The sequence below is a fragment of the Erinaceus europaeus genome, chromosome 17 (assembly GCF_950295315.1).
Source record: "Erinaceus europaeus chromosome 17, mEriEur2.1, whole genome shotgun sequence".
Taxonomy (NCBI): domain Eukaryota; kingdom Metazoa; phylum Chordata; class Mammalia; order Eulipotyphla; family Erinaceidae; genus Erinaceus; species Erinaceus europaeus.
Window position 1 is genome coordinate 29,360 of NC_080178.1, and position 22,862 is coordinate 52,221.

Genomic DNA, 22,862 nt, shown 5'->3' on the forward strand with positions numbered 1-22,862 from the left:
CAGTGGGGAGAGCACAGGACTTGCATGTCTGGGCTTCAGACTCAGTCCCACCAGCATATATGCTGGGTGATTCTCCAGCTTGTTCTCATGAGATAAAGCAAATCTTTTTTAAGATTTTACTTATCTATTTATGAGAAAGGAGAGAGAGAAAGAACCAGACATCACTCTGGTACATGCGCTGCCAGGGATTGAACTCAGGACCTCACACTTGAGAATCCAGTGCTTTATCTGCTCACTGTACCACCTCTCAGACCATGAGATAAAGCAAATCTTTACTTTTTAATATAGAGACCACAGCACCAAAGCCTGCTGTGGTGTAACATGGACCAGGTTCAAACCTTTATAGAGATCCTTTCAGGCTAGCAAAATGCATGGCTTTGCCATGTCTGCTTCCCAAGGCCAGGCCAGTCCCCACAGCACTGAAGCTTCTTCCTTTGTTTCCCTCACTCAGCCTCTGTCTTCTTTATATCTGGACAAAAGTTGGCCCAGAGCAGGAAAGCCCCAGGAGACAACCCAAATTATCTTAGATTGAGGACACAAAAAATGAAAGAAGGCCTCATTTTTATTTTACTTGAGAAGTGAAGGGCAAACCCCAGCCCACACTGGGTGTGACCCAGACTGGCCCTGCCTTCCTGACAGGTAAGTGACGCGGCTACAACTTTAGCTGGTCAGTTCAGGGCCCCAGCAGTGATCAACTGGTCCTGACTGCAGCCCTGGGCATCTCCTCAGGCCTCATGTCCAGGTCAGACAGCACCTGTGCCGCTGAGCTGTTCTTCAGCTGTGTGGCCTCAGCAGACAGGGCTGGCCAGCACACTTGTGGTCAGTCCTGCAGCTGCCGCCACTCTACCTGTCCAGCCCATTGAGTTGGAAAACAGAAGGGGAGCAGGCCGTCCAGCAGCTCTCAAGACACACGCTGCTGCTGAGGCAAGTTCAGAAGGAAGCCTGGTGATGGGGAGACAGCAAGATGGTTCTGCAGAAGACTCCTGCCTGAAGCTTTGAGGGCCAGGTCTAACCCCAGCACCACCCTCAGCCAGAGCTCCGGTCTTTCTCATTAAAATAAAATAAATAAAAATAGGAAAGTTAAGGAAGCAGGGCTGGGTAGTGGTGCATCTGGTTGCCATTTTACAGTGGAAAAGATTCAAGCCCCAGTCCCCACCTGCAGGGGGAAAGCTTTGTGAGTGTTGAAGCAGTGTTGTAGGTCTCTCCCCTAACACCCCTTTTCCCCTTGATTTTTGGTTATCTACTCAATAAATAAATAAACTCCAAAAAGATAATTTAAAAAGGATCCTGGCAGGCCAAAACAAGCTTCCTGGCTGGCCAGTCCTGCCTGAGGGCCCAGGGTGCTGAGGCTGGGCTGGGGCACACCTGCAGGTCCTCAGTGTGCACAGCTCTCGACAGCCCACCTTTCGGTCGCCATGACCACCAGGGACAGCTAGAAGCTGTGTGGCCTGTCTGCAGGGAGCCCACCCTGGGTCGAGGCAGCCCAGTGACCCATGGCCCGCACCTGGCCAGTCCAGAGCAGCGTGGCCAGCCATACCTTGCCGGCCTCCCGCTGAATGAGGTCCTGCATCTCCTCCGTCCAGCCCAGTAGCTCCACCAGCCTCTGCACGCCCTCAACCACGTCCCCCTGCACCACCACGTCCTGGACCCGCGGGCGCCAAGCGAAGGGCCCCACCACCTCACGGTTGATGAGCAGCCGAGGCACGGAGTGCCGCACAGCCTCACACAGGCTGGCAAATGGCTCCACCTGGAGAGGACCCGAGCGGAGTCCCATGAGAGCCGGGGACGGGTTGCCACAGCCCGAGAAGCTGCCACCCTCCCGAGGGGCCCACCGTGTTCCTTCTTGCCCGGTCTCCATGACCCAGCCTCCTCCCACAGCCCTCTCCCCCTCTGGGCCCACATCCCGTTTGTCAGGGTCTCCAGGCTCACCTGTTCCTGCCTACTGGCCTTCCAGCAAGCACAGTCCCAGATACTACCAGCTGACACGACTCCTGAGCAAGGCCCAGGTCTCCCAAGAGGGGCCTGTGCCCACACCCACTGGCCACAAACGCCATCTCTTACCCTCTTCCACCCAGACCTGCCTCTGTGCACACCTCCCCCACCTGGACCTGGGCTTCTCCACAGACCTCCAGGGACGTCCCAAGGATGAGCAGCAGGTCTGCCATGGGGAAATCCACCACGTGCAGAAAGAACCTCTGTGGCATGGGCTCCCCAAAGAACACGATGTCAGGCTTCACGACACCCGTACAGACTGGACAGAGGGGCACCCTGCCCTCCTTCACTTCAGCCTGCGGGGAAGAGAAAAGGGGCTTGGGGCAGATCTCATAATATCCTGTCAAGTAATTTATTTTTTCTTCCTTCTTTAAATAATTATCATTTTTATTTATTGGATAGGGACAGCCAGAAATTGAGGGAAGGCGGTGATAGAGGGGGGCCAGGTGGTGGCACACCTGGTTGAGTGCATGTTACAATGTGCAAGGACCCGGGTTCAAGCCCCCCGGCTCCCCACCTGCAGGGGGAAAGCTTCACAAGTGGTGAAGCAGGGCTGCAGGTGTCTCTCCTTCCTCTCAATTCCTGGCCATCTTTTTAAAGTATTTTATTTACTTTTTATGGGATAGAGACAGAACTGTATAGGGATGGGAGATAGAGAGGTAAAGAGAGACACCAGCAGCCCTACTTCAACACCCATGAAGCTTTCCCCCTGCAGGTGAGGACCTGGGGCTTGGACCGGGGGGCCTTGTGCACTGGAGCATACAAGCTTAAGCAGGTGCCCACCATCCAGCCCCATTTCTGGTGTCTCTATCCAATGAATAAAGATAATTAAAAATTTTAAAGGGGGGGGGAGGAGAGAGAGAGAACACCTAAACCGCTGATTCCCCAGAACTTGGGTCCTTGTGCACTGTAACATGCTCAGCCAGGTGCACCACCACCTGCCCCCCCCCCCACTTTTTTTCTTTTTAAACAGAGCTCATTCAGTTCTGGATTACAGTAGTGCTGGAGATTGAACCTGGGATGGAGCAGAGGTAGACAGCTTAATGATGAGGCTCCAAGGTCCCGGATCCAATCACTCTGCACCACCATGAACCGGAGGTGAGTAGAGCTCTGGTTTAAAGCAAAAAGAGATGGGACCTGGACCCTTCGGTGCTTCACACAAGAAGATTTTTGTGCATGACCATTACGCCGTCTCCCCAGCCCAAAGCTCTAATTAACGAAATGTTCAAATATCCACAAAAGCTGACAACAGCAAGAAGCACTTTGATGAACCAGCTCCAGCAATGGCTGGCATCTGCTGGGCTGCTGTCATACTGGCCCTACCTAAGCTTTGAGGAGGCTGGAGAATTCGACACCACGTAGGATTTGCATGTGTCTGGGTGAGCTCTGCACCTGGATGGCTATCAGAACAACAGGTGTTGGGGAGACTGGCAGCACAGCACCCCACACTCTGCCCTGCAGGCCAGGGTACAGCAAAGCCAAATCATCACCACATCCGGCTACATGTGCACTAGTGCCCAAGTCCAAGGAAAAAGGCACCTACAAACCTTCACGACTAAGGGCTGGGTTCTGACAAACTGACACCCGTGAAAGTCAGCAAAAATAGAAGAAATGGACTACTCAGAAACCTTAAATCGGACAGATTAAAACCCATACAATTAACTTTGAAATTCTGCAGAGATAACTAAGAAAATATGTAGGTCTTTAAGACAGAAACATAAAGACTCATAGGCCAATGACAGAGCTCAGAAATAAACTCTTATATAAGGCCAATGACCTTGAAAAAGAAAAGATTAGTCTTCAAGAAGCAGTGCTAGAAAAACTGGGCTGCAGTGTGCAAAAGAATGAACGGGGGTGCGGTGGGGTGTTAACCCTGTGGCTTCCACAACAGACTTTCATACTTAAGGCTCCAAAGTCCCAACTTCAGTAAGCCAGAGCTGAGTGCTCTGGTTTAAAAAAAGGGGGGGGACACTAAAAAAGTAAATTAAAAACAGATTCAGGGGCCCGAGAGGTGCCACAGGATAGAAAACATTGGACTCTCTAGCATGAAGTCCTGTGTTTGATCCATGATATCCCATGTGCCAGAGTGGTGTTCTGGTGTGTGTGTTCTCTCTGATGCATGCAAAACCCCCCACACACACACAGCTGACGGGCCAGGTCAATGTTTCATTTTCAACCTTGAGTTTCCACAGTAAAGTGGAACTCAGTCCACCCCACCCACGCCCACTGGAGGAAGACGTGGCACTGTGGTGTTTTTCCCTGGAAACCTCTGTCTTTATACATAAAAGGAAAAGATTCCCTAGTGTATCCTACAACTTAAGGTCACCACACATCACTGAATCAGAGGAGCAGGAACGTGGATGCCATTACGGTGCGTCTGTTCTTTACGGCCACCAGGGTCACTGCTGGGGAGCGTGGATACCATCACGGTGCGCCTGTTCTTTACGGCCACCGGGGTCACTGCTGGGGAGCGTGGATACCATCACGGTGCACCTGTTCTTTACGGCCACCAGGGTCACTGCTGGGGAGCGTGGATGCCATTACGGTGCGTCTGTTCTTTACGGCCACCGGGGTCACTGCTGGGGAGCGTGGATACCATCACGGTGCGCCTGTTCTTTAGGGCCACCAGGGTCACTGCTGGGGAGCGTGGATACCATCACGGTGCGCCTGTTCTTTACGGCCACCGGGGTCACTGCTGGGGAGCGTGGATACCATCACGGTGCGCCTGTTCTTTACGGCCACCGGGGTCACTGCTGGGGAGCGTGGATACCATCACGGTGCACCTGTTCTTTACGGCCACCGGGGTCACTGCTGGGGAGCCTGGATACCATCACGGTGCGCCTGTTCTTAAGGCCACCAGGGTCACTGCTGGGGAGCGTGGATACCATCACGGTGCGCCTGTTCTTTACGGCCACCGGGGTCACTGCTGGGGAGCGTGGATACCATCACGGTGCGCCTGTTCTTTACGGCCACCGGGGTCACTGCTGGGGATCCACATCAGCACCACAAATTCACTGTCCCGACTGCCGTTCTTCTCTTTTCTGTTGTTGTTTTGCTTTTATTCTCTTCTTTCCTTGTTTTGACAGGACAGTGGAAAATTGATAGGGGTGGGGAGCTAGGAAGAGAGAAAGGCCTGAAGACCTGTTTCTCCACTCCTAGGTCCTCTCTGCAGGTAGAAAGCAGGGGCTTGAACCTGGGTCCTTGGGCATGGTTGTACGTGTGCTTAACCAGTGAACCACCACTTGCCCCCCTAACCTCATTTTGATTTTTTAATGTATTTTATTTTGAGGTAAAGAAATTGAGAAGTAGATAGATAGACAGATGACAGTGAGATTCCTGCAGCCCTGCTTCACGGTCTGTAGTTAAGGCCTGGCTGCTAGAACCCAGGTCCTTCCTTGCACATGATGCTGTGTGTATTCAACTAGGTGCACCACCGCCCAGCCCTACTCTGCTGCATGTAAGTTTTATTTATTTACATTTAGTGGATAGAGACAGAGAAACCAAGAGGGAAGAGGGAGGAGGAAAGGGACAGAGAAACGCCTGGACCATTGCTTCACCGCTCGCAAAGCTTTCCCTGTGTAGGTGAGGACCAGAGGCTTAAACCCAGGTTCTTATGCACTGTAAAGTGTGCACTCAAATAGGTGCAGCACCAGCCACCCCCTAATAACATACTATTTTTAACAGTAAAAAGCATAAGTGTCAAGAAGCATCCCACAATAGAACAGTTATATCATACTGTATAGCTTAAAAAAAACAACTAGCATGTCTGCACTTACACAAGAGTACCATGAAATTCTGCTCAGTAACAAAGCAGATTGTAAAATATTACACGTAATTCCACACTGAAAAACAAATCATTTTAACTGTTTGCTACACAGATCGGTGCAGGTATAAAGAGATTTAAAATATATATAGGGGAGTGGGGGTGGTGAGCAGTGGTGCACCCAGGTAAGCACATAATGACCCAGGTTCAAGCCCCTGCTCCCATCTGCTGGGGGGATGCTTCACAGCAGTGAGGCAGGTCGGCAGGTGTTTAACTTTCTTTCTCCCTTCCGATCTCCCCTTCCTCTCAGTTTCTCTCTGTCCTAGCAAATAAAATGGGAAAAAAAATAATAAAGCTGCCAGGAGCCGTGGCATTACGGTGCTGACACCAAGCTCCAGGAGCCGTGGCATTACGGTGCTGACACCAAGCTCCAGGAGCCGTGGCATTACGGTGCTGACACCAAGCTCCAGGAGCTGTGGCATTACTTTTTTACTCTATATATTTCCACAGTTCACAAGCATTTATTATTTTTTTCTGATTTAAAAATAAAGCCACACTACTACCATCTTGTTAAATCTGCAGACTTTAACAAAAAAAGGCACTTTTCCACACCACTCCCAGTGCCAAGTACCAGGGGTAAGAGCAGCAGTGTGACTACTCACCCAAATATCTTCCCCTGGCCAGGACCTCTGGCAGACAGTGCAGGTAGCAGAGGCAAAGGATCCATGAGCTTCCACGAGCTTTGAGGCAGGGATGCCGGCTGCTGAAACTCAAAGTAAATGTGAGTCCTGCTACCTGTTGCGGGCACACAGGCCCCACACACAGCCTCTGCGCTGAGGGTCCCAGGCAGGAGCCGCAGCTTCCGGTGGACAGCTGCTGCCCTCCTTTACCGCCCACGGTGAGGACACCCACTGTCCAGATGTGCACAGGCCTGGGGCTTTCAGCTACAGCCGCGTCAGTTAAGCTAGCCAGGCACAGTACCAAACACTCAAGATAAATCATATCCATGGTCCAGGATGTGGCGCAGTGGATAAAGCGCTTGACTCTCAAGTGTGGGGTCCTGAGTTCAAGCCCTGGCAGCACATGTACCAGAGTGATGTCTGGTTCTTTCTCTCCTCCTATGTTTCTCATCAATCAATAAATAAAATCTTAAAAAAAAAAAAAAAAAAAGATGAATCATATCCACTAAAGCAGTGGAAGAATTTCTGTCCTACAGACACCAAGTTAAAGTGAGAAATCAGATGAAACGACGTGCTGTGTTGCAAACCAACCCATGGGTGAGAGAAGGCAGGAGAGAAGGCACAGATAAAATTGGGACTTGCTGACATTCGTTCCTCTGTTCTGTGCCTGATAAAAATTCCATCAGTAAATTTTAAAAGACTTATCCTATCAGGCTAGCAAAACTAGGAGCACTGGGTGTCAACTTTGAGATTTTTATTTATCAGGGAGAGAGGAGAGACCCACAAGTTCACTCTGATACATGCAATGCCAGGGATTAACCTTGGGACCTCAAGCTTGTAAAATCTAGCACTTTATCAACTGTGCCTCCTCCTGGGCCCCTCAACCTTAACCCGACTGAAAATTTACAGCCTGGCAGGTCGACGGGAAAGCAGCTTCACCAACAGTGACCTGTAAACACAGGAGCCATTTCTGTTGGGGACAAGTGACTAGTGGGCTCATCAGTCGGGTGGCTGAGTCCTGCAGAGAGGGAGATGAGACTGGATGGCAGGCTCACCTCTCTCGAGCCCATCAATGTTCTGTGTGTAGAGTCGCAGAAGCAGCCCCTTGTCGTGGAGCAGCCGGATGAAATAGTGAATAACGTTGGGCCGACAGTTCCCAGGGCGCAGCTCCTTGGCCAAAGCAAAAAAGGGCTTGGGGTTGTGACAGAAAAACGTGAGTTCAAAAATGGCCTCTGGGTATGGGAGACTGTACTGCTGGAGGTTACTGTAAAGACCGCTCCCTGGAGACCTGCGAGAAGCAAGAGGCTCTAAGAAGGGAGAAGAGCGGGCGGCAGACGAAGGCAGCAGGGGCAGGAACACTGCAGAGGCACCTGAAGTCTGGGATGCCGCTGGGTGTGCTGATGCCAGCCCCCGCCATGACTACTACTCTCCGGCAGGCTCCTGTTCCAATCAACTCAGCAACGTCCTGAAGCAGCAGTTTGCCCTTCTCACTTCCGCCTCCACTGCCGGCAGCAGCAGGAAGAAACATGGGCCATCTCCTACCCGCGACACTGAGAGGGACAGGGAAGCGGCAAACATGGGCCATCTCCTACCCGCGACACTGAGAGGGACAGGGAAGCGGCAAACATGGGCCATCTCCTACCCGCGACACTGAGAGGGACAGGGAAGCGGCAAACATGGGCCATCTCCTACCCGCGACACTGAGAGGGACAGGGAAGCGGCAAACATGGGCCATCTCCTACCCGCGACACTGAGAGGGACAGGGAAGCGGCAAACATGGGCCATCTCCTACCCGCGACACTGAGAGGGACAGGGAAGCGGCAAACATGGGCCATCTCCTACCCGCGACACTGAGAGGGACAGGGAAGCGGCAAACATGGGCCATCTCCTACCCGCGACACTGAGAGGGACAGGGAAGCGGCAAACATGGGCCATCTCCTACCCGCGACACTGAGAGGGACAGGGAAGCGGCAAACATGGGCCATCTCCTACCCGCGACACTGAGAGGGACAGGAAAGCGGCCAGGTAACCGACTGAGATCACACTCAAGTCAGTGAAAACGTGGGCTGACTGCCCTTTCATTTTTAATATCTATTTATTCCCTTTTGTTGCCCTTGTGTTATTGTTGTAGTTGTTATTGTTATTGCTGTCATTGTTGTTGGACAGGACAGAGAGAAATGGAGAGGAGGGGAAGACAGAGAGGGGGAGAGAAAGACAGACACCTGCAGACCTGCTTCACCGCCTGTGAAGCGACTCCCCTGCAGGTGGGGAGCCGGGGCCGGAACCGGGATCCTTATGCCGGTCCTTGTGTTTCGCGCCACCTGCGCTGTGCCCGCTGCGCCACCGCCCGACTCCCAACTGCCTTCTTGTTGGCACTGGCTCCAGGCCCACCCCAGCAGGTCCGAGCACCCCACACCACTTGCCAGTGCTCAGTGAGCACTTGGGAGCTTCTGAGCGACAACTCAGGAGTGGGGCAAGTATCATCTGTGAAGGGCAGCCTCCGGGATTGCTTCAGGGATGGCGGTGTCACTATGGGACTTTAGAGCGGGGCAAGTGTCACCAGCCAGGCACCAGGGTGAGACTAACGAACTAAGGACTCCAACCCCCCCACCCCCCCAGCCTCCTGCAGAATTAAGTGGCCCTGGCCTTACTGGCCCAGTCAAAACCTAAGCAGGTTAAGCGCAGGTGGCGCAAAGCGCAAGGACCGGCGTCAGGATCCCGGTTCGAGCCCCCGGCTCCCCACCTGCGGGGGAGTCGCTTCCCAGGCGGTGAGGCAGGTCTGTAGGTGTCTGTCTTTCTCTCCCCCTCTCTGTCTTGCCCTCCTCTCTCCATTTCTCTCTGTCCTGTCCAACAACGACGATAGCAATGACAACAATAACAAGAGCAACAAAATGGGGGGAAATATCTCCAATTTATAAATAAAATGTTTTTCAGTGAGAAACAACGGGCCTCCAGGAGCGGTGGGCTCGCGCAGAAGCAGGCACCGAGCCCCAGCGACAACCCTGGAGGCGAATAAACAAACGAAGCTGCCAAGTCAGCGGCCCTGCCCGACCGCTTGGGGCCTCGGCCACCGCCAGGGCCGCTCGCTCCCCGCCGGTCCCCGCTCCGCGGCCGCCCGTCCTCGAGGCCTGAGCCCGGCCAGACCCGCGCAGGCCTCCGGAGCCGGGGCTCTCGTGGCGCGGGGCCGAGCGGGGCGCCCCGGCCTTGGTGGCCTGTGGCCTTTCGGTCAGTTCAAGGCGGCGGCGGGCGCGAAGGGCGGGTCGGGGAAGCGGCTGGCGTCCGCACAGAGCCTCTGCGGCCCGAGGCGGCGAGGTCCCGGGTTCGGTCCCCGGCACCGCCACCGGCCAGAGGCGAAACCCGGCAGCGTTCAGACCAAGTCGGACGGCGGGGTGGGAAGCCCTCCATCGCGCCGGCCACGCCCCGAGGCGGGACCTGCACACAGCGCGGCCCAGGGCTGCAGAGAAGCTCGGGCGCGGCCCCTCCGCCCCCCCCGGGCACTCGGCGCCGCCCCGCCCAGCGCCGGCCCGCCACTCACGGCGGCCAGCGGGCCCAGGCCCGACCACTGCCTAAGCCCCGGAGTCCGAGCGCGGCTGTCGCGGGCGCAACGGCCACGGTCACACTGCGCACAACGCTCGCCGCCAGGAGCCGCGCCATGCTCCCCTCCGCGCCCTGCCCGGACCGGTCTGGAGTCACGCGCAGCGCACGCCCCGCCCACAGCCCGGGGGCCACCCATGTCCCGCCCACTGTCCAGAGCCCCGCCCATCCCCCTGCGCTACGCGACACGCCTGCTACGCGACACGCCTACCGCTTCGTGCAAACTCGTGGACACGCCCACAGCCCCGCCCCGAGGGACTGGCCACGCCCAGCAGCCTTCCCGACCGCCCCAGGCCCCATGGCCACGCCCAGCAGCCTTCCCGAGCGTCCCAGGCCCCATGACCACGCCCACAGCCCCGCCCCGAGCAACTGGCCACGCCCATCAGTCTTCCCGACCGCCTCATGGCCACGCCCAGCAGCCTTCCCGAGCGTCCCAGGCCCCGTGGCCACCCCAGCAGGCTTCCCGACCGCCCCAGGCCCCATGGCCACGCCCAGCAGCCTTCCCGACCGCCCCAGGCCCCGTGGCCACCCCAGCAGCCTTCCCGAGCGTCCCAGGCCCCATGGCCACGCCCAGCAGCCTTCCCGACCGCCCCAGGCCCCATGGCCACGCCCAGCAGCCTTCCCGACCGCCCCAGGCCCCGTGGCCACCCCAGCAGCCTTCCCGAGCGTCCCAGGCCCCGTGGCCACGCCCACAGCCCCGCCCCGAGCGACTGGCCACGCCCATCAGCCTTCCCGAGCGCCCCAGGCCCCATGGCCACGCCCACAGCCCCGCCCCGAGCGACTGGCCACGCCCAGCAGCCTTCCCGAGCGTCCCAGGCCCCATGGCCACGCCCACAGCCCAGCCCCGAGCGACTGGCCACGCCCAGCAGCCTTCCCGAGCGTCCCAGGCCCCATGGCCACGCCCACAGCCCCGCCCCGAGCGACTGGCCACGCCCAGCAGCCTTCCCGACCGCCCCAGGCCCCATGGCCACGCCCACAGCCCCGCCCCAGGCCCCATGGCCACGCCCAGCAGCCTTCCCGACCGCCCCAGGCCCCGTGGCCACGCCCACATCCCGCCCCGAGGCCCGCCCCGCCTCAGGCCTCCTCACAGCCTCACTCGCGGAAATGCTGCAGGCCGCAAGGGCCGCGCCCCAGCCCTCCCCGCCAATGGCCGCCCCTCGATGCTCGCGCACCAGTTCCGGAGACTCGGCCCCGAGCGGCGGGCGGTCACCATGACAACCGTAGCGCGGCCGGGGCGGAAGAGACGCTCCCGGCCTGCCCCGCGCTGCCCGCGCCGGAAGTGAGTGTGCAGGCGGCGCCGGAAGTGAGTGAGCATTTCCGGCGGCAGGCGCCGGCGCTCGTTTCCCGGTGGTCTCGCGGTCCCGGGCTTCGCCGTCGCCATGAAGGACGTCCCGGGCTTCCTGCAGCAGAGCCAGAGCTCCGGGCCGGGCCAGGCGGCCGTGTGGCACCGTCTGGAGGAGCTGTACACCAAGAAGTGAGCGGGCGGGCGGCGGGGCCCCGGGGTGTCGGTCTGTCCCTGTCCCGGGCGGAAGCCGCGACCCGCTGTGTGTTTCAGGCTGTGGCACCAGCTGACGCTGCAGGTGCTGGACTTCGTGCAGGACCCGTGCTTCGCCCAGGGCGACGGTCTCATCACGGTAAGGCGGCCCCGTCCTTGTGCTCACGGAGGCGCAGGGCCAGAGCCCGCGCAGCCCTGGCTGTCGGCGGTGCGGGGCTTGAACCCGGGACCTGGGAGCCTCGGGCGCGCAGCCCCCAAGTACGTTCCAGGAGGTAAACACAAAAGCGCTGTGTGAGCGGAGTCCGGACGTGGCCGGCTTCTGCCTCCCTCCCACCCTGTGACTGCGAGTGGTGTTCCTCCTAGGCCCCGGCCCCGGCCCCGGCCCCCAGCAGCTCTAGCTGACGGGCGTGCAGGGGCTTGAACCCGGGACCTCAGACGCTCAGGCCCGAGGGTCCGTTCGCAGAAGCAGGATGCTGCCTGCCCGGCCCTGTGCTCAAGAACTTAAAAATAATAGTGCGGGGGGGGGGGGGGGCGGGCGGCGGGCGGTAGCGCACGTGGCGCAGAGCACAAGGACCAGAGTAAAGATCCCGGTTCGAGCCCCCGCTCCCCACCTGCAGGGGAGTCGCTTCCCAGGCGGTGAAGCAGGTCTGCAGGTGTCTGTCTTTCTCTCCCCCCCTCTGTCTTCCCCTCCTCTCTCCATGTCTCTCTGTCCTAGCCAACAACAATAACGATAAGGGCAACAAAAATGGGGGGAAATGGCCTCCAGGAGCAGTGGCTTCATAGTGCGGGCACTGAGCCCCCGCGACAGCCCTGGAGGCAAGAAAACAGTGACGATACTGGCAGCTGAACCTCATCACAGCGGTGCGCCCCGGTCACTTGTCCAGCAGCAGGGGGTTCCGCCTGTCTGTCCGCTGCCTTCTCCCTCCAAGGTGGGCAGTGAACATGACTGCCTTCCTGCTTCAAGTAGCTCGCGGCCTGGCTGGCTGTGAAAAGTATATTGTGCGAGAAGGGTGCGGACGCAGACTCCTGGGTGGAATTCCCCGAGTCTGCTGTGTCCCGGTGGGTGTTTCCTTCCTGCGCTTTTGGAACGCTGTTCCGCTGCGTGTCTGAAACCAGCTAGAGGGCCTGGGGCTTCCCGCAGTTCCCAACAGCCATCCCTCCACCACCCTTATTCTCTTCTTTAATTACTGTCTTTTATTTACTGGGTAGAGACAGCCAGAAATAGAGGGGTGGGGTGATAGGGAGAGACAGAGAGACACTCGCAAAGCCTCCCCCCTGCAAGTGGGGCCTGGGGGCTCGAGCCTGAGTCCTCGCGCCACCACCCGGCCGTCTTTCTTTCTAGTAGAGGGAGAGATGAAAAGATGCCCCTGCGGGTGTGAGCCATCGTCCTGGTTGCGATGAGGTGTGACTGACTGGGGGAGAGATGAAAAGACGCCCCTGAGGGTGTGAGCCGTCGTCCTGGTTGCGATGAGGTGTGACTGACTGGGGGAGAGATGAAAAGACGCCCCTGAGGGTGTGAGCCGTTGTCCTGGTTGCGATGAGGTGTGACTGACTGGGGGAGAGATGAAAAGACGCCCCTGCGGGTGTGAGCCGTAGCCCTGGTTGCGATGAGGTGTGACTGACTGGGGGAGGTGGTTACTATCAGTTGCTTCTCTCTAGGCATTGCCAGCGTGCTCGTGCCTGGCTGTGGTGGTGCAGGGGGTGACTGAACCTGGCAGCTTTGCAGAGTGCACAACCAGCATGCCCGCCCCCAGCCCTGCTGGGTCTTCTGAAGACACCTTGATGGGAGCCACCTGCTTCCAGGGCCTGCCCCACACTCAGCCTCTGTGGGCCCAGGAGTCCTGGGGGGTCCCGGAGTGTGGCAGCGTCTGGGGGCTCTTTCTTAGACCCGTGGACAGGTTGAGGTGGTGGGCCAGGCTCCATAAGGACCTGTTGCAGTTGGGGCGCCGGCAGGGACGATGATCCTTGCACCAGGGCACGGGGCCTGGGCAGGGCAGGGCAGGGCGCTCACGATTAGGGGCCTAGGGTCCTGCCGCTCCTCCCACATCCACACCAGGTGCAGCTGCCCTGGGGCCGGCCCTCATCCCTGTTCAGAGCGGGACGGCTCTCTCTCCGCCCTGGGGGCGCACGTGTGGGTTTCCTGTCTCCTGCCACTCTTCCGCGGGTGAGACTCCTGTCTGCCGTCTTCACAGCACCGTCTGGGGGAGCTGAGGCCTCAGAGATGCCTTCCCTGCCGGCTCGCTCTTGTCTGTCACCACTCAGTTTTGGCTGCGACTTCTGGGGGCTCCTCACTTCTTGTTTTCTGAAGTGGCCCTTGTCGGGATAACTTCCTGCTCTGTTGCCATGTCCTTGTCTTCCTCGACTTTCTGCTGCTCTGGGGGAACTTGGGGACCCGTCTCCTGAGGTTCATGGCTCAGGGAGGCCTGGGGACCCATGCTCAAGTAGAAGGGCCCATCCAGGCTGCTGGCCCACACTGGGTCATCTCCACAGCCTCCAGAGCCTGCTTTTCCACGGGAAGGACCACTTGTGAGTCATCCATAATGATCTCTGTAAGTCTGCTTGGTCTCCATGGTCATGACAGTTTGGGTCAAACAGTCTCTTCGTGGTGTCTACCTGGTTTCTACCTATTCCCTCACTCTGTCCTGACGTCCTCCTTTTAAACATCTTTCCTGACAAGCTTTGCTGTGACTTTGCTGCAGATTCCAATCATTGAGTTTTGTGTCTGTGTTGAAACTATGACGATAGCCTAAATTATCTTTGCTTTGCTTCCACAGCTTTATGAAAACTTCATCAGTGAGTTTGAACACAGGTAAGATGCTTGTCCATTATTGTGTTTGCAGATGGATAGATTGGTACTTAATAGTCAGCTTCTGGTGGTTTTTATTTTAGGGTGAATCCTCTGTCCCTGGTAGAAATCATTCTTCATGTAGTGCGACAGATGACTGGTGAGTTTCATCTCACTTTGTTCCACAAAGGGCTGGCCCTAAAGGGTGACTCAAAAAGATCTCAAGGTGTTTTCTTGTTGGTAGAGTCAGAGTCTCCGTTAGTTTTTTATATTTAATTATATATATATAATTATATTATAATTATATATAATGATAATATAATTAATAATGATATATTATATACTATCAGTATCCTGATAGTAGGAATCGAACTGGAAAGATAGCCTGTTGGTGGCTCTTTTGATTTTGTTCTTTATTTTCTAGATCCCAATGTGGCCCTTACATTTCTGGAAAAGACTCGTGAGAAGGTAAGTGTGATTTTAGCCAGGCCTTTTAGGCCGCCTGTGCTCACTGGCCATCCCACAGGAACTGAGTTCCACTTACAGTCTGGTTTGGTCGGCCTCACCCACACTTCTTTCACCGCTCCTGCCGCCCTCAGGTGAAGAGCAGCGATGAGGCGGTGATTCTGTGTAAGACGGCCATCGGAGCTCTGAAGCTAAACATCGGGGATCTGCAGGTCACAAAGGTGAGGCCGCCACAGTGCACATCTGCCTTTGTTTAAAAAGGTGTTTAGAACCGTAAGGGTGGATGGAACGGGAGGTGCTCCCTGGGCAGGGTATCGGTCAAGCCCCAGGAATACATGGGAGGTGCCAGTTCTGGTCTGTCTGTCTGTCTATGGGTGGAACAGAGTTGAAATTACAGACACCACACAAAGGGGGGTGGATGTGGCTGGCAGTGAGACCACTTACATCCATGGTTCACCTGTCAGCTTGGGGTTTGGTTTGGTTATCAGAACAGTAACGGCAATGGGGGTGGAAGGTCTGGCAGCCAAGGATAGATGCGTCGCCCTTGAGACCCCGCTCCTCCGCGCTCCACTCCCTCACTCATGCTCACACACATTTCCTGAGCCTCGTGGGGTTGAGCTGTGTAATTGCTTTGAACTGACGGCCTCGCTTTAGCATGAGAGTCCTGTGGAGACTGCTTCACTGTGTTTCAGCCGCAGCGTCCAGTCTGGTGTTAACAGGGTGGCATATCTATTTGTTGGATAGAGACAGTCAGAAATTGAGGGGAGGGAGAGAGAGAGAGGAAGAGAGACAGACACCTGCAGCCCTGCTTCGCCACTTGCAAAGCTTTCCCCCTGCAGGTGGGGGCCAGGGGCTCAAACCCAGGTCCTTGTGCCCTGTAACACGTGCGTTTAACCAGGTGCGCCACCACCCAGCCCCTGGGGTGACTTTTTAATTCGCAGCATTCATGCCCTTTCTGTGCCTGGTCCTAGTGTAAGTGGGCGGCCACACTTGGAGCTGAGGCACGTGTGAGGCCTCTGCTTTCAGCCTCAGCTCAAACACGTTTCCTAGGTGGCACTTGGTTACCTGGGGTTTAGTGACCACTCCCTTCTTGTCTCCACTTGCGAGTGGTCCGACTTTTCCTTGTTGATTTTCCTTGTTGTTGCCTGCTGATTTGGAAGACTTTTTGGTCTTGTTCTTTACAGACCATGTGTGCTTTGAGTGTCTTCCTGATGTGTCGCTGGCTTTGTGCTTCTCTCTGTGCCGTGAATGGCTGTGGCCATGTTTCCCTCTAACACAGCCACACATCTGTCAGCTTTCACCTTTGTGCCGGGCCTGGGCACGCATGTCTGCGCCCTCGGGTGCTGAGCTCGCCCTCCCCAAGCGCTTGCACTTCAGCGCAGTCTTGCTTCCTGCGGGCAGGAGACAATTGAAGATGTTGAAGAGATGCTCGGCAACCTCCCGGGGGTGACATCTGTCCACAGCCGCTTCTACGACCTCTCCAGCAAGTACTACCAGACCATCGGGAACCACGCCTCCTACTACAAGGACGCCCTGCGCTTTCTGGGCTGCGTGGATGTCAAGGACCTGCCGGGTAAGGGAGCCCGAGGCCCTGCAGGCCAGTCCCAGAAACCTCGCGGGGGCTGGGGTGGCAGGAGGAGCATCCGGTGAGCTCTGCAGAAAGCACGTGGCTCGTAATTCAGGAGAGGATTTTTGGTCCGTCTTAGCATGTTTTCGGTGTTCTCACAGAACACTGCAAAATGGCCGGCAAGCTCAGGGCCTGCATGTCTGAGAGCCGGGTTCTGTCCCTGCTGCCACGTGTTCCCGAAAGGGGCTGTGACTTCTCTCTTTCTTATGAAGTCGTGTGTATAAATGCCGTCTATGTGCTGCCTCTTGGTAAGAGACATCGGAATAGGAATAAGGAGATCTCTAAGAAAATAGTTGATTCTTTTCTGAAGGGAAACTGAGTGAGATGACTTTGTGGTGACTAAGAAGGGGCAGTGCTTATATCGGGTGAGGGTTTAAGAACTGCATTGCTTCAGGCGGTGATGTAGGCTAGGAACACAAATACTCACAGGTATTTAGGGGAATGGAGTGAATGAGCATCTTTCCCACACATACCTGTGTGGTAGTCTGTCAGTCCAGAACTTTAAAAGAGAAGACTGAGCCAAGACTCTGCAGTAGCAGCTGTTACAGGGTGGCGTCTGCTTGTTCCTGTGGGGTGCCACAGGGCTGGCTCCCTGGATGTGTGACGGAGTTGTTGTCACTGCAGTGTCTGAGCAGCAGGAGAGAGCGTTCACGCTGGGACTTGCAGGACTGCTTGGCGAAGGCGTCTTTAACTTCGGAGAGCTCGTAAGTGGGCTGGGCGGGCCCTCCTAGGGAAGCTGCCAGTCCCTCTCTGACCACCCTTGTCTTTGCAGCTCATGCACCCTGTGCTGGAGTCTCTGCGCGGGACCGACCGGCAGTGGCTGATCGACACCCTGTATGCCTTCAACAGTGGCGACGTGGAGAGGTTCCAGACCCTGAAGAGTGCCTGGGGCCAGCAGGTCAGTGGGCTGCCCATTCACTCCACAGATATGAGGAGCACCTTCCTCCAAGAGGAGAGGCGCTCAGACAGGTGCTCAGGTAGCACCGCAGAGGCTCTGGGCGCCCCAGGTGTAGGGGCTGCACAGAGCCTCCCCCCAGATGCAGGGGCTGCACAGAGCCTCCCCCCCAGATGCAGGGGCTGCACAGAGCCTCCCCCCCAGATGCAGGGGCTGCACAGAGCCTTCCCCCAGATGCAGGGGCTGCACAGAGCCTCCCCCCCAGATGCAGGGGCTGCACAGAGCCTCCCCCCCAGATGCAGGGGCCCCACAGAGCCTCCCCCCCAGATGCAGGGCCCCCACAGAGCCTCCCCCACAGGTGCAGGGCCCCCACAGAGCCTCCCCCCCAGGTGCAGGGCCCCCACAGAGCCTCCCCCCCAGGTGCAGGGCCCCCACAGAGCCTCCCCCAGGTGCAGGGCCCCCACAGAGCCTCCCCCAGGTGCAGGGCCCCCACAGAGCCTCCCCCAGGTGCAGGGCTGCACAGAGCCTCCCCCAGGTGCAGGGCCCCCACAGAGCCTCCCCCCCAGGTGCAGGGCCCCCACAGAGCCTCCCCCAGGTGCAGGGCCCCCACAGAGCCTCCCCCAGGTGCAGGGCTGCACAGAGCCTCCCCCAGGTGCAGGGCCCCCACAGAGCCTCCCCCCCAGGTGCAGGGCCCCCACAGAGCCTCCCCCCCAGGTGCAGGGCCCCCACAGAGCCTCCCCCAGATGCAGGGGCTGCACAGAGCCTCCCCCCCAGGTGCAGGGCCCCCACAGAGCCTCCCCCAGGTGCAGGGCCCCCACAGAGCCTCCCCCCCAGGTGCAGGGCCCCCACAGAGCCTCCCCCAGGTGCAGGGCCCCCACAGAGCCTCCCCCAGGTGCAGGGCCCCCACAGAGCCTCCCCCAGATGCAGGGGCTGCACAGAGCCTCCCCCCCAGGTGCAGGGCCCCCACAGAGCCTCCCCCAGGTGCAGGGCCCCCACAGAGCCTCCCCCAGGTGCAGGGCCCCCACAGAGCCTCCCCCAGGTGCAGGGCCCCCACAGAGCCTCCCCCAGGTGCAGGGCCCCCACAGAGCCTCCCCCCAGGTGCAGGGCCCCCACAGAGCCTCCCCCCCAGGTGCAGGGCCCCCACAGAGCCTCCCCCAGGTGCAGGGCCCCCACAGAGCCTCCCCCAGGTGCAGGGCCCCCACAGAGCCTCCCCCAGGTGCAGGGCTGCACAGAGCCTCCCCCAGGTGCAGGGCCCCCACAGAGCCTCCCCCAGATGCAGGGGCTGCACAGAGCCTCCCCCCCAGGTGCAGGGCCCCCACAGAGCCTCCCCCAGGTGCAGGGCCCCCACAGAGCCTCCCCCCCAGGTGCAGGGCCCCCACAGAGCCTCCCCCAGGTGCAGGGCCCCCACAGAGCCTCCCCCAGGTGCAGGGCCCCCACAGAGCCTCCCCCCCAGGTGCAGGGCCCCCACAGAGCCTCCCCCAGGTGCAGGGCCCCCACAGAGCCTCCCCCAGGTGCAGGGCCCCCACAGAGCCTCCCCCCCAGGTGCAGGGCCCCCACAGAGCCTCCCCCAGGTGCAGGGCCCCCACAGAGCCTCCCCCCCAGGTGCAAGGCCCCCACAGAGCCTCCCCCAGGTGCAGGGCCCCCACAGAGCCTCCCCCAGGTGCAGGGCCCCCACAGAGCCTCCCCCAGGTGCAGGGCCCCCACAGAGCCTCCCCCAGGTGCAGGGCCCCCACAGAGCCTCCCCCAGGTGCAGGGCCCCCACAGAGCCTCCCCCAGGTGCAGGGCCCCCACAGAGCCTCCCCCCAGGTGCAGGGCCCCCACAGAGCCTCCCCCCCAGGTGCAGGGCTGCACAGAGCCTCCCCCAGGTGCAGGGCCCCCACAGAGCCTCCCCCAGGTGCAGGGCCCGCACAGAGCCTCCCCCAGGTGCAGGGCCCCCACAGAGCCTCCCCCCCAGGTGCAGGGCCCCCACAGAGCCTCCCCCAGGTGCAGGGCCCCCACAGAGCCTCCCCCAGGTGCAGGGCCCCCACAGAGCCTCCCCCAGGTGCAGGGCTGCACAGAGCCTCCCCCAGGTGCAGGGCTGCACAGAGCCTCCCCCAAGTGCAGGGCCCCCACAGAGCCTCCCCCCCAGGTGCAGGGCCCCCACAGAGCCTCCCCCAGGTGCAGGGCCCCCACAGAGCCTCCCCCAGGTGCAGGGCCCCCACAGAGCCTCCCCCCCAGGTGCAGGGCCCCCACAGAGCCTCCCCCAGGTGCAGGGCCCCCACAGAGCCTCCCCCAGATGCAGGGGCTGCACAGAGCCTCCCCCCCAGGTGCAGGGCCCCCACAGAGCCTCCCCCCCAGGTGCAGGGCCCCCACAGAGCCTCCCCCAGGTGCAGGGCCCCCACAGAGCCTCCCCCAGGTGCAGGGCCCCCACAGAGCCTCCCCCAGGTGCAGGGCCCCCACAGAGCCTCCCCCAGGTGCAGGGCCCCCACAGAGCCTCCCCCAGATGCAGGGGCCGCACAGAGCCTCCCCCCCAGGTGCAGGGCCCCCACAGAGCCTCCCCCAGGTGCAGGGCCCCCACAGAGCCTCCCCCAGGTGCAGGGCCCCCACAGAGCCTCCCCCCCAGGTGCAGGGCCCCCACAGAGCCTCCCCCAGGTGCAGGGCCCCCACAGAGCCTCCCCCAGGTGCAGGGCCCCCACAGAGCCTCCCCCCAGGTGCAGGGCCCCCACAGAGCCTCCCCCAGGTGCAGGGCCCCCACAGAGCCTCCCCCAGGTGCAGGGCTGCACAGAGCCTCCCCGAGAAAAGTAATCCCCATGTAGCCTTGGGCAGCTGACTAGTGGTCGGCCAAGTGGAGAAACAGAAAAGCCAGGTATGGCTGAGCATGGTGGTGCTACAGCTTTGACAGCCTGCGAGTGCACACACAATAGAGCAGGGAAACAAAAGGAGGACTTGGGAGGTGGAGGGCTTGCCCAGCCAGGGCTGACCCTTGAGCTCCTGTCTTACTATGGTGAGAGAAAGGAGCTGGAGAGACAGCGTAAAGGCTGTGCGAACAGGTCCCGGGCTGGGTCCCCAGCACCACCACATGCCAGAGCTGAGCAGGGCTCTAGTCTAACACACGAGCCACCAGCCGTGCTGTCTTTCTCCAGAGCCTTTTCAGGGCCGTGGCCCCCTGAGGCCCAGTGGCTCCCTGTGGGGCTGCCCTCGGCAGAGGTCTGCCTGAGGCCTTGCCCTCCTTCATTGCTCAGCAGATGACCTTGACCCGCCCACAGGATGCCCTGTGGCTCTGCAGAGGGTGACTCCTATCCTTCCGACCATGCAGCTTTTCGTTGTACGTTAATTTTGGTTCTGAACGCTTGGCCCACAGCTGGCAGGCAGGCAGGCAGAGCAGGCAGCAGCCAGAACCACCACACAGGCTGCCCCGTGTGCCTCGTGCCCTCGGGGGGCTGCTAGCAGCCCTTGGCGTCTGTGACTTTAGCACAAGCGCCAGAATTTAGGTGTCTTGTTTTAGAAGCGCCTCACGCTCAGCAGTGTCTGGTGAGTTCCCAGGGGACTGGCCTCAGCAAGGGGCAGGGTGCTGCTTCTCTGCTTTCAGCACTGCCATGTGAGGGCCTGGAAAGCCACTGCCCTTGGGTGATACACCTCTCTACTTTGTAGCCAGATCTAGCAGCCAATGAAACTCAACTCCTGCGGAAAATTCAGTTGCTCTGCCTGATGGAGGTAAGAGGCCCGAGAGCCTGCCCTGGCCTTGGCCCCCTGGCCCCCTGCCCCCTGGCCATGCTGACTAGACACCTCCCCACTTGCCCACGCTTGCCTGGCTGCAAGCAAAGTGCTTACCACATTCTGTGACACTTGGTTTCCCCTTCACGGCTTTCTTTCTCTTAACAGTGGGCCTCGTTTTAATGGTTTACCCCAAATAATAACCCCACCTCCATGCAGACCTCCAGAACTGCCTCAAGCCCTTGTTCAGGAAATGAATAACTATTGTGGAAAACTGTTATAGGGGTTATTTATTTCTGTAATGTGGGAAATTTGCTCACAATAGAATCATAACTAACGTGAAGAAACTTTAGTATGAAGCTGGGCGGTGTCTCACCCAGTAGAGCACACGTTACCATCCAGCCCCGTGTCCCCCTCAGGGACAGCAGAGCAGTGCTGCAGGTGTATCTTGCTGTCTGTCAAAATTAAATGGCCGGGGCCAGGTGGTGCAGCTGGTTGAGCACACATAGTACTAAGCACAAGGATCCCGGTTTGAGCCCCTGGTCCCCACCTGCAGAGGGAAAGCTTCACGAGTGGTGTGTGTGTCTCTATCCAGTAAGTAAATAAAGATGATATAAAAAATTAATGAGTAGCCACTGGGCATGGTAGGTGGTGCAGGCATCGAGCCCCAACAATAACAGTGGCGACAAGAAAGGCTTGGTGTGTACAGGAGGTTCTGACAAAGCCTGCAGTCCTGGGCAAATACTGGCAACAGTCACTGTCACGGTAGCTTTGTGTTGAAAGCAGCTGACAGACTTTTTCTTTCAGATGACTTTCACACGACCTGCCAATCACCGGCAGCTGACATTTGAAGAAATCGCCAAAAGCGCTAAGATCACCATGAACGAGGTGGGTTGGACACGGCGTCCTGCCCCAGACTCAGGGCAGGTGGGAGCTGTGCACCCCCTCCCCTCCGCCCCCGGGGTCAGCTGCTGGACCTCGCCGAGGTCAGGCTCACCGACCAACTGCTCTCTGGCAGGTGGAGCTTCTCGTGATGAAGGCCCTGTCGGTGGGGCTGGTGAGGGGCAGCATCGACGAGGTGGACGGGCGGGTGCACATGAGCTGGGTGCAGCCTCGCGTGCTGGACCTGCAGCAGGTGAAGGGTGGGGGGGACGCCGTGGCAGGGGTGGGGGGACGCCGTGGCAGGGGTGGGGGGAGCTGCCTGTCTGGTTCCCTCTAGAGAGCCACTTGGGGGAGGGACTTGAGCAGTGAATTGCTGCTGGGGGACTGAAGGCTTCTCAGCCCAATTAACGCCTCCCCCTGGGTGAGAGCCCTGTGCTTAAAGGCTGCTCAGCCTAATTAACGCTTCCCCTGGGTGGGAGCCTTGTGCTTAAAGGCTTATTGTGACAATGGTGCTGCTTGTGTGGCAATGAACCTTAATCCTGAAATTAGTACTTCGAACAGCATGTTCCTGGCGCTGTGGGTTCAGTTCAAATCCACCTTGTTCATGTTCTCTGGAAATGTAATCCCATCTATTTCCTCTATCCTTGCCTGTTTTCTAAAATGTCCTCGTGATAAGAGCTAATGGGGGTGATCCCAGCCGCCGCCCCCCCCCACACACACACACACACACACTGCCTGCCTGGCCTGTGACCCTGCCCTGCCCTGCCCACAGATCAAGGGGATGAAGGACCGGCTAGCCTTCTGGTGCACAGATGTGAAGAGCATGGAGATGCTGGTGGAGCACCAGGCCCATGACATTCTCACCTAGAGCCACCGAGGACCAGCCTCAGCCGGGACTGTCCTTGATGGGTGGGGACTCCCACCCAGGCCGGCCAGGACACCCGTGTGACAGCTGGTTCAGAACGGCCCGTAATAAACACTTCTGTTCGTG

General features: G+C 58.8%; 2 protein-coding genes and 2 long non-coding RNA genes across 8 annotated transcripts; 3 read left to right on the plus strand and 1 right to left on the minus strand.

The window, feature by feature from the left end:
- Nucleotides 1–271: 271 nt before the first annotated feature.
- SIRT3 (sirtuin 3) lies at nt 272–11,410 on the minus strand. Of its 5 annotated transcripts, none has more exons than XM_060175833.1 (7): nt 11,202–11,410; nt 7,806–7,985; nt 7,491–7,723; nt 6,418–6,515; nt 2,127–2,288; nt 1,538–1,747; nt 272–942 (listed from the first exon to the last, which is right to left on the minus strand). In XM_060175833.1, exons 1-7 carry the CDS (start codon nt 11,408–11,410, stop codon nt 931–933), a joined length of 1,104 nt encoding a protein of 367 aa, XP_060031816.1. In that variant the 3' UTR covers nt 272–930. The 5 variants fall into 5 exon arrangements, with proteins under 5 accessions (XP_060031816.1, XP_060031815.1, XP_060031814.1 ...); XM_060175832.1 differs by having other exon boundaries at nt 6,418–6,518; XM_060175831.1 differs by having other exon boundaries at nt 6,418–6,524.
- PSMD13 (proteasome 26S subunit, non-ATPase 13) lies at nt 11,336–22,862 on the plus strand. The gene is made up of 13 exons (XM_007536537.3): nt 11,336–11,503; nt 11,585–11,663; nt 14,299–14,333; nt 14,414–14,469; nt 14,734–14,777; nt 14,909–14,995; nt 16,176–16,347; nt 17,026–17,105; nt 17,174–17,299; nt 20,927–20,989; nt 21,797–21,877; nt 22,008–22,124; nt 22,644–22,862. The coding sequence occupies exons 1-13, from the start codon at nt 11,409–11,411 to the stop codon at nt 22,737–22,739; spliced, it is 1,131 nt and encodes a 376-aa protein (XP_007536599.1). The 5' UTR covers nt 11,336–11,408; the 3' UTR covers nt 22,740–22,862.
- Nucleotides 17,299–19,153, plus strand: LOC132533805 (uncharacterized). Its single transcript, XR_009545545.1, has 3 exons — nt 17,299–17,408; nt 18,365–18,425; nt 19,073–19,153. It is a non-coding gene; the product is annotated as an uncharacterized LOC132533805 (long non-coding RNA).
- LOC132533806 (uncharacterized) lies at nt 19,833–20,920 on the plus strand. The gene is made up of 3 exons (XR_009545546.1): nt 19,833–19,898; nt 19,957–20,015; nt 20,073–20,920. It is a non-coding gene; the product is annotated as an uncharacterized LOC132533806 (long non-coding RNA).

What these genes read in the sequence shown, in the direction of transcription:
- SIRT3 (XM_060175831.1), bottom strand. Translation starts at nt 11,410, where the DNA reads ATGGCGACGGCGAAGCCCGGGACCGCGAGACCACCGGGAAACGAGCGC. An exon ending in AGCGGCATCCCAGACTTCAG is followed by an intron (nt 7,724 to 7,805) that starts GTGCCTCTGCAG and finishes TGCTTCTCGCAG; the next exon opens with GTCTCCAGGGAGCGGTCTTT. An exon ending in TCCTTGGGACGTCCCTGGAG is followed by an intron (nt 1,748 to 2,126) that starts GTCTGTGGAGAA and finishes GGTCCTCTCCAG; the next exon opens with GTGGAGCCATTTGCCAGCCT.
- PSMD13 (XM_007536537.3), top strand. Translation starts at nt 11,409, where the DNA reads ATGAAGGACGTCCCGGGCTTCCTGCAGCAGAGCCAGAGCTCCGGGCCG. An exon ending in AGGGCGACGGTCTCATCACG is followed by an intron (nt 11,664 to 14,298) that starts GTAAGGCGGCCC and finishes TTGCTTCCACAG; the next exon opens with CTTTATGAAAACTTCATCAG. An exon ending in TGTAGTGCGACAGATGACTG is followed by an intron (nt 14,470 to 14,733) that starts GTGAGTTTCATC and finishes TTTATTTTCTAG; the next exon opens with ATCCCAATGTGGCCCTTACA.